At 35.8% G+C, this 15,331-nt stretch overlaps 1 protein-coding gene across 3 annotated transcripts in view; it reads left to right on the plus strand.

Moving 5' to 3' along the window:
• The window catches only part of LOC114047174 (rab GTPase-activating protein 1), a 218,109-nt gene that overhangs the window by 78,699 nt on the left and 124,079 nt on the right, over positions 1–15,331 (plus strand). For all 3 annotated transcript variants that reach the window (XM_027867964.1, XM_027867966.1, XM_027867965.1), the window contains exons 7-10: positions 1,066–1,176; positions 2,078–2,144; positions 8,419–8,521; positions 9,204–9,373. In XM_027867964.1, the coding sequence (XP_027723765.1) occupies positions 1,066–1,176; positions 2,078–2,144; positions 8,419–8,521; positions 9,204–9,373 (451 nt within the window). The remainder of the gene's footprint in view (positions 1–1,065; positions 1,177–2,077; positions 2,145–8,418; positions 8,522–9,203; positions 9,374–15,331) is intronic.

Raw genomic sequence — 15,331 nt, forward strand, 5'->3', positions numbered from 1 at the left:
TCTCTAAGCTGATTTACAACTCTAAAATCATAAATGGTAGGATCACAAATTTAGAGATGTTAGCTACCCTAGAGATCACTGAATCCATCCACTCCTCTCATTTTATAGGAACCTAAATCCCAAAGAGGTTAATGACTTACTCATGACCACATAGATCCTTTGACTCCAAATCCAACATTTTTTCCCCACTATACCACCCTGGGATTCTAGTAGAAATTTCATGTTGTATTTTGCTACCATAACAGTGATACAAAGACGAGATCCCTTCAGAGTTTCATTATTTTTTCTAAGGAAGAAAAAGAAAGCACAAAGATTTAAAGTTTGAAGTCTTTTTTAAAAAGTTATGCTACATAATATACATTATATAACTATATGTTATATAATGTATTGCGTATTATATAATATATATTATGTAAGAAAACTATTCAAAATTAATAAAAGCAATAAGACAATTTTCAAAAGAAGAAACACAAGTTTATTAGTTACTGGAAGAAGTGCACAACTTCATGATTATTGAAGACATACAAATTAAATCAACTTTGAAAGCAATTAAATTTCATTACTTAAATTTAAATCCTCATACCCATCAAATTGGCAAAAATAATCAAAAGCATTCAAACTCTTTGCTTTTGGATTGTGGAGAAAGAAGCACACTCAGTTATTGCTGGTAGAATTGCAAACTTTGTAGACTCTTTGGAAAGCACTTTTCACAGTACATGTTAATAAAAATAATCATTCCTTTTGCCCTGATATTAAAAATATACCTTGAAAATGTTAACAAAGACAAACAAAATGACAGCTATCCAGATATTTTCATAGCAGCATTATTTGTGATTGCAAAAAACTGGAAGCAACCTAAATGTCTGAAAATAGGGCAATAGTTAAATAAATTGTGTTAGTATAATTTTATAATAATGCCATAATGCAATTATGATTGCCAGGTATGAGGAATATAAAGTGTGAAATAGCATGTAAATTTGAAAGCAAGTTTACTTAGTTGTTTAATAATAAGCTCGTATTTTTTAATTTAAATTAATGAAGCCTTTTTGGGGGGGGGGTTTATAGTGCAGTTCCTAAAGACAAGGACAGGCAATGCTTCAAACTTCGACAGGGAATTGATAAGAAGATTGTCATTTATGTCCAACAAACAAGTAACAAAGAGCTTATCATTGAAAGGTAAGCATTTTCAAAAGCTTGAAACTTCAGGATCATTTGAGATTTTTTAAAGCATTTAATGGAGAGTAAAAATTCCCATTTTGTTTTTAAAGCCATCATTGCATCTTTGTCTCATTTGGCCATTCAACAAACACATAAAAAACAACTGCCTTAGGTAGTGCACACTGTTCTATGAACTGGTGGGGAGATAGCGAGGATATAAAATTAATTGTTCTACTTGAAATGTTGACAGTTTTTTAATACTGTAGTAACTCTTTTCAATCTGCAGTATTTCCCCTGGATTTTGCCCTGGCATGTTTGCCAGAGAAATAATCTTACTAAATAAAATGTGGCCTTATTTTTCAGTTTTATGGTACTTGTTTATTTTTTTTTTTCATTGAGAAACAAGGGTTATATTTTTGCCAATCATAAATATGTGAGATTAGAAATATTAAACATTTTAGGAATCTGCAATTTTGTTAGTTTGGGTATCCTTTCTACCAATATTGACTGCTGCCCTTCCATGCCTTAGTGTATGGTCTAGGTGATTTATTGTCAAAATATTCAACTTATAGCAAAGTCTTTGGTGATGAATCACTCTGCATTTCACTTGCCTGGTCCTTGAGTGATACATTATCTATTGATAACCCTGTCCTAAAAGTATTTTTAACTTAATTGTCCCTACCATACCTTTCACTCTGCTAGGCATAGCCTTTGAAAACCCTGGATCACCTGCATGTCCAGGTGACATATTTGAGGAAGACATCTATGAAAGGATATTAGGAAATTGACTGACAGTTTTAATAAACTTCAAATTTTCAATCAGAGTATCATAAATTGACCAGTTGCTTTGTATTTAAAACTTTATTTACTACATGTGGTTTTCTTTTTCCAAGTTAATATTGCTACTTATTTTTTGCAGATGTTTTGGCCTTCTCCTTAGCCCTGGAAAAGATGTGCGGAATAGTGACATGCACTTATTAGATCTGGTATGATCATGTTTTGATGGCAGGTTTATATTTGATTTTCTCAGTAAAGAACAGCTCACTCTTCTCCCCCTCCCTATCCCTACAGCCATACTTTGAGAGAGAATGGTGTGATAGAAATCACTAGATTTGGAGTCAGCATATCTAGGTTCAAATGTTACCTGTGGAGGGTTACATACTACCTATGCAACATTAGGGAAGTCATTTATTTCCTCTTGTTGTTCAGTCATTTAATTATGTCTGGCTCTTCATGACCCCATGAACCTTATCACATCAGTACTGTCCATGGGGTTTTCTTGGCAAAGATACTGAAGTGGTTTGCCATTTCCTTCTCCAGTGGATTAAGGCAAACAGAGGTTAAGTGACTTGCCCAAGGTCACACAGCTAGTGTCTGAGTCCAGATTTGAACTGGATCTTCCTGACTCCAGACTTAGTGCTCTATCCACTGAGCTATCTAGCTGCCTCCTTATCTTCTCTGGACCTCTTTTTTTCCCCCATAAAATGAAGAGATTGAACCAGATGATCTGTAAGGTCCCTTCTCGTTTTAGCTTTCTGTAGTCTACGTGGGAATATCCACATCTTTAAAATTATAGATCCTTCACAGGATGTGTAATTTTGTAAGATTTAAGGGTAGAAGGGGACCTTGAAGTCATCTAGTCCAGAGGTTTTTAACCTTTTTTGTGTCATGGACTCCTTTGACAGTTTGGTGAAGCCTATGGACCTTTCTCCATATAATTTTTAAATGAATAAAATTACAAAAGAAAACAATTGTATTGAAATACAATTATAAAATTAATTTTTAAAAACAAATTCGTGAACCCAGGTTAAGAATCCCCAATCTAGTCTAACTCTCTTGTTGAGTAACAAGAAATGGACCATACCAAGTAGAGGAGATCCTGGAAGCAATAGAAGCCACTGGAATTTATGGAGTGAGGGAGTAATGTGCTTTAGGAAAGTCGCTTTGGTGGATGTAGAGGAAGGATTGAAATAGAGAGATACATGAAGCAAGAAGATCCATTAGGAAGCTATTGGATTAGTCCAAATGAGAGAGGATGTGTGTACCTCACAGTTCATTGGTTAGGTACACAGTGAAAATCTCTAGCCTTCCATGCTACTTAATTCTAAATCCTCAACCTGTTGGAGGTCTTCCTTTAATTCTTTTTGTTTTTGAATATTACCAGGATATCTCTTGCTTGTTCGTCTCTTGCTTCTCATTCTTATTACATGTCCAGCCCACCTCATTTTCTGATCTTTCATGTTTTTATAGTTCTTCACTCAACTGAAACTGCTCTCTCCACGGTTACTATGATCTCTTAATTGCCAAGTTTATTGGCTTTTTCTCAATCCTCATCCTTTATGACCACACTGTAGCAGATGACAGCCAGATTTATATATCTGGCCCTAGTCCCTCTCTTGAATTTTAATCCCTCATCACCAATTGCCTATTGGACATTCCAAAATGGATATCCTCAAACTCAACATTCCCCAAACAAAACTCCTTTTCTTTCTTTTTCTCCCCCACTTAATAGTATTTTATTTTTTCCAATTACACATAAAGATAGTTTTCAACATTCACTTTTATAAGATTTTGAGTTTCAAATTTTTTTATCCTTCCCTTTCCTCCCCCCTCCCCAAGACAGCAAGCAATCTGATATAGGTTATACATGTACAATTAAAATCATCATATTTCCACATTAGTCATGTTGTGAAAGAAGAATCAAAACAAAAGGGAAAAAAAGAGAGAAAATAGTATAGTTCGATCTGCATTCACACTCCATAGTTGTTTCCCTGGATGTGGATAGCATTTTCCATCATGAGTCTTTTGGAATTGTCTTAGATCATTGTATTGCTGAGAAGAGCCAAGTCTGTCAAAGTTAATAATCGAACAATGTTACTGTTACTGTGTAAAATGGTCTGGTTCTGTTCACTTCACTTTGCATCAGTTCATGTAAGTCTTTCCCGGTTTTTCTGAAACCCACATGCTCATCATTTCTTATAGCACAATAGTATTTCATTACATTCATATACCACAACTTGTTCAGCCATTTCCCAATTGATGGGCATCCCCTTCAATTTCCAGTTCTTTGCCACCACAAAAAGAGCTGCTATAAATAGTTTTGTATGTAGGTTCTTTTCCATTTTTTATGATTTCTTTGGGATACAGACCTAATAGAATCCACTCCTTTTCTGAACTTCTCTAATTTTGTTAAGAGAACGACTGTCCTTTCACTCACCTAGGTTCACAACATTGAAATCATTTTCAACTTACAAGTTTTCTTCACCCTAAATATCCAATCAGTTGCCATGTCTTGCGTATTCCACTTGTATAACATTTCTTGCTTTTGTCCCAGTCTTTCTGTTCACATAGTACCCCCCCCCATCACCAGTTTGTCTAGACTGGTCCTGTATCCTCCAGATTGGTCCCATTTCAAGTGTCTCTCCTTAACAGAACCGTTAAAGAAAATATCCTAAAGTACAGGTATAGGGGCAGCTAGTTGGCACAATGGACAGAGCACAGGCCCTAGAGTCAGGAGGACCTGAGTTCAAATCTGGCCTCAGACACTTGACACTTAATAGCTGTGTGACCCTGGGCAAGTCACTTAACCTCATTGCCTAGCCAAAAAATAAAATAAAATAAAGTACAGGTCTGACCATGTTATTTCTCTGGACTCAAACTCTGGTGGTTCCCAGTTATATTTACATTCAAATATTAAATCCTTTGTTTGGCATTTAAAGCCCTTCAAAACATGGCTTTAGCCTACCTTTCCAGCCTTATATTTGACTCTCTTTCACATACTAGTTGGTTCAACTAAAGCGACCTGTTTACTTTTCCACACATATAATATACCGTCACCCATTTTCATTCCTTTTCACTGACTGACCTCTGTGCCTGGCATCTACTCTCTCATTTCTGCCTCTTAGAATACTTGGTTTCTTTAGTGCTTAGCTTACTGATCATTTGCTGATTCTGCAGTTACTACTGTCTTCTCACTTCTCCCCTTACCCCCCTCCAAAAATTATTATTTATTTGTTTTATATCTGTCTATATATGTATATGTTGTCTCTCCCAGTAGAATGTCAGCTCCTTGAGAGCAGGGACTATTTCATTTTTGTCTTTACATCCAGCTCATAGAGCAAAGCCTGGCAAAAATATACACTTAATAAAGGCTTGTTGATTGATTAATTGATGTTTCCCTCCTGTTGTTCCTGGGCTTATTCATGAGTGTACTTTTTTAATATTCATTCTACTACTTGCCCTTTTTTTCTTCTGAATAAAATATAACCATCCAGATCCATATTCTAGTTTATAGGTCTCATTTCACCAATTCTTGGTGATGAGTTGAATTTTCTTACTTGAATTAGAATCACTAGTCCCTCTTATTGATTTGCTGTACTTTGTACATTTGAATATAGGCATCTTATGCCATAGGTTTTATTATTGACTCTTTTATTGGATTTTGTTTTTTGTGAACTCACTTATTTCGTTTGTATTCTTCCTATATTATAACTACTCAATAGTATCCAGCTCATATGTACACAGGCAATTTCATCCCTCTCTTACCCTTTTCAGTTTAAAGCACATATGATTAGATTGCAAGACTAGGCAATTTAACTTTTTTTTTTTTTGGCTAGGCAAATGGGGTTAAGTGACTTGCCCAGGGTCACACAGCTAGTAAAGCATCAAGTGTCTGAGGTCAAATTTGAACTCAGGTCCTCCCGACTCCAGGGTCAGTGCTGTATTCACTGCTCCTCCGAGCTGCCCCAGTAATTTAACTCTCACCAAACCTTGTTAAGTGCATTCTATTTTTGTCTAGGAATATCTGATTCTTATATCTTATGCTGTGGTGCAGAAATCCAGATCCCTTTTTTTAGGTAGCATCTTCTAAACTAATTGCCAACTTTTCAAGTCTGGCTTTCCCTTCTGAATCCCTCACCTTTGATGAGCAGCAGTGATGAAAACATCATCTTTACCTTTAATATGGTCCTTAGTTTCTTTCCCAAGACCTCATAATCTTTAGCAATTCTTTCTAGGTTCCTTCTGGCAATATCATTGATGTCCACATGAATTTCCAACAAAAGTGAGTAGAAGTCATCTGCTATAAGGTTGACAAATAGCTGTCTTAATCCCCCTTAGCAGGTAGTCATCATCCTACACTATTTATCTCTTCTTCCATCTGATTTTTATTGGCTAATGCCCCACCTGTCAGTACTTGTGGATCTGTATCATCCATCATTCCATATATACCAAGCAGGTGCTTTCTCCAAAGAGTACCTGACTCCCTTTTTGGGAAGACTTTACTTTTTGTTTCTCAGTTGGACCTGCTCAGAGATTTTTTTGCCCTTGGTACTCTGCACAACTCTTGGGTTCTCTCTCTCTGCCAGTCTTCTGACCCAGGTCATGAGGCCCTTCTGCCTCTTCAGATTCATTTACTCCTAACTTTTCACACTGGAGCACTTCTCTTTAAGTAATATTTCATAGTACCTGATGACCTGGAAAGCCAAAAGGTGTTTGCTGAGCCGAACAATTACATCTTGGAGATAACTTAGTTATTGAATCTTGAGCTTTAAAATTTGTGTTGCCTTCAGCACAGATATCATCTTCATGTCTTTGTTCTTGTCTAGCTCATCTTTGTTGTTGTCTAGCTCATTTTTTCTTTTTTCTTATTAGACTGAACTTTCTAAGAGCAAGGTCTGTTTCTGTTTTTGTTTTTGTTTTTGTTTTTTGTATTCCCAGTTCTTTGCACAGTGTCTGGTGCATACATAGGAGATGCTCAGTTAGTGAAAGATGAGTCAAGAACACCACCCTCATCTTTGTGCAGCATATCAGCAGTGTTGGAGTCCAGATGTGGGAGTTCTCCCCTCACTGTGGCTGAAAAGAGTTGTCTGTAGAAATCCTGGCAGTCTGTTTCAGTAGACTTTCTGGTTCTTTTTTCCTTCCATGTCAACAATGTATGTTCTTATGAATTGAGTAATATCAGTTGCACAGTAGATTTATTCTTTTTACAATGCATTTAGTTGTTTTATGAGACTGTATTAGCTACAATCTTAGGTTATCATTCACCAAATTGTTTTGCAAAGTACTTGTAACTCTCAAAATTAGCTGTTGCTATTGCTGAGCAAAGCAAAGCTTTGCAAAAAAATCAAGTGTTGTGAACTGAGGTTATTTTTCTTGTTTTTTTTTCTTTACTAACAACAATAACTGACATATATAAAATGCTTCAGGTTTGCAAAGTGTTTTATACACATTATCTTATTGAATTTTGGTGACAACCCTATTGTATACCACAGCTGTTGTTAATTTTACAGGTATGTGATTGCACTAGATCACACAACTGGTCAATCCCAGTCCTTTTTCTGCTACACCATGCTCTGTAGCTTACTAATAACAAGTTATTCAGCTTTCCTGGCCTTTAATCTTTTATCTTATAAAGGGAAGAGAGTCACACTGAGTATTCTCTGAGAGCCCTTCAGACCAACATTCTGTGATTCTGTGAATCAAATGAGATGATGTGTGTAGAAGTATTTTGTATACTCCAAACTTCTATGTCAACATAATGGATTTCTTTTATTAATTGATAAAAGGACTCTTCTTTAGAATTTAACTTTTGCACTTTGTTTCCTTCCATATACAAAATGTTGTCTTTCCAAACCACTCAGTCCCTGTTTAACACTAATACTTCTACAACCCACTTTTAGCTAACCTGAGGTAGGAAAATCCAGATTTATAAAACAGATAAATTAAGGGAGGTTTTTTGTTTTACACAAGGATGTGCTTTAGAATGCCTTCAGAAGTTGAGTTTATCTACTATATTTAAAGCTTTATTCATTTTAAAGCCATTCCTTTTAGAAGTAACTTTTCAGGAACTTACCAGGTTCATAAAGCAAAGTGCTTGGAGACCTTTACTCCCTTGAGCTCACTTTTTCATGTGTGTGTAGTTCTAATTTCACTTTGTATGAGAACATGCAGTACAGTTGAAAGAGCCCTGTTCTTGGTGTCTTCCCACTACAGTTTTAGATCCATCCAATAAAGGCCATGTGACCTCTGACAAATTACACCCTCTTTGTACCTGTTTCCTTATCTACAAAATGGTATTGTTAATCCTTATCCTACCATTCTCACTGGGTTGTAGTATGTATCAGGAGAATATATAATTTGCTTTATAAATTGTAATAAGCATATAAATATCAGCTAATATTTTTGAAGAGACAGCAAAATGAACATTAACTATTGCTAGGTCACATTTTGGCTCAGGCTTACTTTCACTCTTTTCCTTAGGAATCTATGGGGAAAAGTTCAGATGGGAAGTCTTACATCATTACTGGTAGCTGGAACCCTAAATCCCCACACTTCCAGGTTGTAAATGAAGAAACACCAAAAGGTATTTTTTCCCTCACAGATGTTTGTGTTCATGCCCCCAGTAAGCTTCAGACTGTCGTCATCATTGGCGTGAGGTCAACACAGCTCAGATTGTGTTTCAGCAAATACCAACAACAACAACAGAAACTTCACATTACCTAAATCCAAGGCTTCAAGCCCATATTTTGCCTATAACTGAGACAACCTGTTTCTAATAGAAGCTACTCCTGATTTGCTACCAATTAGCCTGGTGATTTTGTGCAAGTTATGACCTTGCTACCTCAATTTCTTCATCTGTAAAATTAAGACAGACCAAATAATCTCCACGTTCCTTTCGAGTTCCAGTGTATTGGAATTTGTTGAAATATGATTTGAGCTGTAAGCAAAATAATATTTCTTTTAGGTAGAAAGTTATTGCAAAGGACTTTTTGTCATTGGTTTCAGTCTTTTTCTTTACCTTGATGGAAGAGCATTGCTTCAGACATTTTATAATTAATTAGACCACAGCTTATCTTGCCTTACATATTCATCTTCCTGTTGATATTTCTAAGATATATACTTTCCTTAATGGAGACTTATTTTAGTTATCTTATATGCTACTGTATCAAAATTTGCTAAAGTTTGTGTTGCAGAATTAAGAGGAACGTATTTGTTTTAAGCATACAAATAAGTTGCTATCCTTTTCTCTCTCTCTCTGTCTTCAGACAAAGTGCTGTTCATGACTGCAGCAGTTGATTTGGTCATAACAGAAGTGCAGGAACCTGTTCGGTTTCTTCTGGAGACAAAAGTCCGAGTTTGTTCACCTAATGAGAGGCTATTCTGGCCCTTCAGCAAACGTAGCACTACTGAAAACTTCTTTTTGAAGCTAAAACAGGTATTAATCCCTTCTGCCCAGTTCTTACGATGAAAAATAGATCTAGAACTGACTTGTCTTCAGTTCAAAGACATTTATTTGATCTAACACCCTAAAATTAGAGATACTCTTTTTATTTCCTGATATCTATATTTTTAAATATATGGATTGATAAAGATTAATTTTGTCCTTTTCAAGAGTTTGCTCTTGGGTTTGGGAACATGGTTTTGGTTGATGGCTTAAATATTTTTCTTAAGTAATAAGAGCTTACATTTCTCTAGTCCTGGAAATTTTGCCAAGCACTTTTCTCACAATAGCTCTGTAAAAAAGAATAATACAAATAGTATTATCTGCATTTTGTAGAAGACAAAAGTAGAGCATTTAAAATATTATTTACTAAAATTGATTAAGGCACAATCTCTTGAAACCCATTATTTCATTTATTTTTAAATTATATTTTTGCCTTTTATTTTACATCAAAATCACTTCCTCTTAGCCCTATCCAACTGAAATCTTTCCTTGTAATGAAGAAAAACATTGAAGCAAAGCCAACCAATGACAAGCAACTGCATCTAAGAATTTGTGCCATTCCACATCCATACTCCCCACCTTTCTGCCAAGGGCAGGAAAATATTTCCGTTTCAGTTCTCTAAGGCCAATGTTTCACTGTTTATCAGAGTTTGATTGCATTTTAAAAATATCATTCACATTATTATAGGCATTGTACATAATATTAGTCTTGCTTTCTTTACTCTGCATCACATTGTTCCAGTCTTCTTGTTTCTTTCTAAATTCTTTATACTTTTATCATAGTTTTGCATGTCTCACAGTTTGTTTGGCAATTTCCCAGTAGATGAATACCCTATGTTTACTTTTTTTTTTGCTATCTAAGAGAATGCTGTTTTGAATATTTTGTTTTACATAAGACCTTTAGGAACATACTGTTACAGTTATGAGGTAAAAAGAAAGGACACTGGGCTGTTTGCCTCCTTTCTCAGTCAGAACCTTAAGTGAATAGTATCAAGGGTTTGGTTTTTGACTTTGAAAGTTCCTGGAGTCTTTCTTAAGATCTTCTCCAATTGTACCAGGAGGACCACTGCTCTGCCCCAACTCTTGTTTATTTTTGCCATTGTATGTTCACCCTGCGGCGCTATTTTGCCTTGTTTGTAGAGGAAATCTAGGGAGCTTGGAATTTTCTGACCTACTTCTCCTTTCTATGGTTCTTTATTGCTGATATCCTGCAGCCTGCTCATGCCTGACATGCCCCTCTCCATTGTCTTTAGGAGACCCTTTACTTTAATTCTAGGGACGATATTCAGTGACTCACAGCCATACAGCATCACTGGTAGATTACTGATGTTTAAAAAAGTGGGCTTTTATTTCACAAAGAAACTAGAAATGATTAAAAGCCCTGCACAACTTCCAGAGCAATCCAATCTACTGTCCTATACTTTTTAAAATTCTGATTCTAACTTACTCTTTAGCCAGAGGATTTGTCCAAGATGTATGTATTAATGTACCAGATCTATGAGTTGTCCATCCAAATGTATATCTTAGTCTGGATAATAAGAATTCTTTATCTGCTTGGCTTTTGGATAATTAGGCCAAAGTATTTTGATTAGATCTCGCTTAGGAGGCTTTATAAAGTTCTACAGTTTGATACAGTGAGCACAATGCCATCTGCCAACCAGATTTTCTGGAGGACTTCACCATTTATAGGGACTCTCTCTTTGATTTTAACATTGTACTAGAATTTATCTATCAAAGTGACAAATACCTTTGGTGAGAAATATCTATTTTATGACTGTTTGATAGTAAAATCACAAGATCATTGGGCAGTGTTATCTCTATTGTTACCTCTTTGAAGGAATCATGTATGATACTAACATTTGCATGGTTGACAGCTTGTTGGGAGGGAAAGTCTTTAAGATATCATTTTGCTCTACCCAAATACTTTTTTATAGTAAACAAGTTTAGTGGAATCTTATATTTTCTCTTCTTCTTAGTTATGTGGCAGTAAATACGTGTTCCTCTGTTTAATGTCACTAATGAAAGCCTGCTATCTTTTCTGATACCTTCATCAAGATGTCCTCCATGTCTACATAAATTGGTCTCAAAAAATTTTCATGTCATAGGAAAATATCCTTCTCAATGGTAGTTACTGATATTTTTCAGTTGTCTTTTTGATAATATTTTTTCCCAAGCCTTTAGTAACTTCCCCCTTTCTAAGTAGCTTAAGAAGTCCTGGCTATTTGACTGCTTTCTCATTCTGTACCTCAAAAGGAGTCCTTAATATCCTCAAAATAATTTCACCTCCAACATAGATCTTCTCTCTTGCTTGGTTCATTCCAACTGCTTTTCCCATTTTAGGCTTGTTTAGCCATTTCTCCTTCCTTTTTCTGTGATTTGAAGGGTCCAACTGTAGTATTTGTCATTGATAAGCGAAAGAGATTATTAGAAATCATCACAGATCTTTTCCATTTTTAATTGTTCATCTTGCTCCCTCAAATTTCATGTCATTGGGATCATCTGCTTTATGAGGTAATTGTGATCATGTCCTCTACCATCTTCCTCCACAATATTTACTAAATGAATATATTGCCTAAACTAGTATTGCCCTTAGTTACTGTATTCCTTTTGATTAGGAGAGCAAACTTTTGCTGGCTACAGTGGTTTGTAAGCTTGTTGGGAAGCTTGTTGGGGTTCTGTGTTATTTTGGGTTGTTGATTTACATTAGTTAATCTTTCTTAGTAAAGTTCTGTTCTTTTTTCTATATTTGTTCTTTTACCTATTCCCCATTTATTTCATATCTACAGCTTATTTAAATAAGACAGGCTGGAGTTGTCTCAATTGTATGCCATATCTTTCTCATTTTTATTCTTCTAATATGTTGATCGTTTTGATCTTTGCTCTGAGAAGTTGATCTGACTGTGCACTTAATTAAAAATGATTCACATTTTGGTAACTAGTTGTTTCTTGTCTTTTATACTGTTCATTTAATTTAAAGTGTGATATATAGGTATGAAGCTTCTTTGTAGTCTGTAAGCTTTTGGAGTCTTTCATTTCTTATTCCTGAATCTTATTTTTCAACGTATTTTTCACTGTCCTCACTTAGGTAATTTCAGATGATAATAAGTGTTTAATTAGCTTCCTCAGAAGGTTCCCCTTCACCAGAGATTTTCCAGCAGATCCATGTCAGGGATATTATATTATTAAATAAGAATTTTGCTCAGGTATGGTTTGAATTAGATGACCTGTAGAGTTTTTTTGATGCAAAAATTCTATATTTTTGATTAGACAACAATCATCGGTCAACAAGCACTTATTACACAATATTGACATGTGCTAGGCACTTGCTGAGTGCCGGAATAACAGGTGCTTAACAACCAAAACATCCTTTACCCCCTAAGCAGTCCTGGAGACACTGACAAAAACCTCACTCCTTAGATTACCTTTTTAAGGTTACAATCTGTTATGACCATGTTGCCTCAGATATGTCACAATTAATTAGATCAGAACTTATATATTAGCCTCCTAGAGATTTCTGAGACTTGTTTCCTTGATGAAAACCAGTGAGATAATATTCTGTTCCCTAGTGATTTCAGTAGCATGATTGTTGAATGTAAAAAGCATTCAATTTAGTCAGCAAATTGCCACTTTAAAGGCTCTCTCCATCAACATTGTACAAGATTCCTTGAAAGAGATAACAAGCATAACTCTCTTCAATAACCCTCATATCATTAATATCAAACAAGGATTAAAACAGGGAGACACACATTCACCAAAGCTGTTTGCTGTCACAGCAGTCTAAATTGAAGAAATGTTCCCTAGAAATGGTAGTCTTTCACATACTCTTATTTGCAGATGGTATTGTTCTAATTGTATCAAGCTCCAGAACCAGCTGTTATTTCTAACTTCAACACCCCCTTCTCTTCTCTGACACTGTCACCACTCTGATGTGGACCATTATTACTTCACACTTGGAATATTTCTATAGCGTGCTGTTTGGTCTCCTTGCCTCAAGTTCTTCTCAATATGGTCCAGCTTCTCAGCGGTCAAATTAATCTTTCTAAAGCTTCTATCCTCTCTCTTCCCTACCTCCTCTCTCTCTTCCCCTTCCTTCCCCTACCCCCCGAAGCCCTCCATCTACTCTGTGATCCAGTAGCACTGGCCTACTTTCTGGTCCTTTCACCAGACACTCCATGTCACAGCTCTGCATTTTCATCGGCTCAACCCCATACCTGACACTGTCTCCCTCCCCTTCTCCACAGCCCAGCTTTCTTGAAGTCTCAGCTAAAGTCCCCCGCTTCTGGAAGAAGCTCTTGCTCATCCACATTAATGCTAGTGCTTTCCCTTTATTGATTATCTCCAATTTTTTCCTGTATAGAGTTTGTTTGTACATAATTGTTTGTATACTGTCTTTCCCACTATACCGTGAGCTCTTTGACCACAGAGACTATTTTTGTCTTTCTCTAGCACTTGGCACAGTGTCTAGCACATAGAGGAAGCTAGGTAACTACCTGAAAGAACATTGGAGAGCCTCCTAACTGGGATCCATAATCACTCAAAAGAGTTTAATCTAACTATACATACAAGAAAAAAATCAGTAGAGGGTTTAGAGCACTAGCCCTAGAGTCAGGAGAACTTGAATTCAAATCCAGCCTCAGACACTTACTAGCTGTGTGACCCTGGGCAAGTCACCTAACCCTGATTGCCTCAAAAAGAAAAAAAAATCAGTAGATAAAGAATATCTATTGTCCAGACCTATATGCAGTTAGATAGGCAATCTATATCTCTTTTCTGTTAAGCACATGTAACTTGGGGCGTAGCAAATGAATAAGTTACTGCATTGGATTCATTTGAATAAGGAGAGAGCATCTTGGATTACTTTAGGGAAACTGCAGTTTTCTGTTAGCAACTTAAGCTTCTTCCTATTATCTTTTTAATGGCATTATTCTTTTTTTGATATTATATAGCTACAAATTATGGAACACTAGTTTTCACAGATTGAAGTTAAGAATTACCCAAAGGGCAGTTGAGAGGCACATGGTGAGCAAGAACAGACTGCAACATGTTACAAAGAATTACGAAGGAGAAGCAGGATAAAGGATGTCAAAAAATATGTCATTTTTTTTAAGACATGTTGAGAGCTAGGAATAACCATTGGACAACTTGTTTGTTCCATTGGCATCCTCAAGATGCCAAGAAAACCCCCCAGTACATTGGGTAAAATCCCTGAAGCATACTTGGGAGGACAAGATCAAGAGTTGCACAAGATAAGCAGGCATGAATGGGCTATAATCTGCATCATTGGACAGAATATTCAGATTGATGAAATCACAGATCTATTTGAATATTTACCTTAGGGTAAGCACATTTTGGAAATGGCTAATTTTATTCATTATTTATTTTCTTATTTATTTATTATAATTTCATTTTATTTTTTACAAATTTCAGAAATTGCATGTGGAAGAGTTACTAGACTTGGTAATCAGAAAACCTAAATCAGAGTCTTGACTCTACCTCTTTCCATGTGACTTTGGCCAAGACATTTCCCATTTTCCGGCTTAAGTTTTTGCTTCAGTGAAATGGAAATGATAAGACTTATACTACCTATTTTATGGGGTTGTTGTGAGAAATAATATCAGATATGTCCCTACTTCTAACCTAATGTAATTGAACTGTGCTGTAGTTTTTTTGCCTAGGATCCTCTTTGTAAATCTTAGAGTACCATACCTATTCTGATCTTCCTCAGATTTTCCTAGCTTCTCTCCATTTGATATCTACAGTCCCCTGTGAAATAACCACATGTACGTATTCTGCAATCCATGTAGACCTGTAGGGATTCGAAGTGGATAAGATTAATTTGAATCCTGCACATGGTTTTATAAAATATTTCAGTATAATACTTTGTCTAACACCATCTCTTTTAACCTAGAATCACTTTGCCAAAAATAATTTCATATGGGGTGGAAAGCA

Source organism: Vombatus ursinus, unplaced genomic scaffold (assembly GCF_900497805.2).
Source record: "Vombatus ursinus unplaced genomic scaffold, bare-nosed wombat genome assembly UNPS02014786.1, whole genome shotgun sequence".
Taxonomy (NCBI): Eukaryota; Metazoa; Chordata; class Mammalia; order Diprotodontia; family Vombatidae; genus Vombatus; species Vombatus ursinus.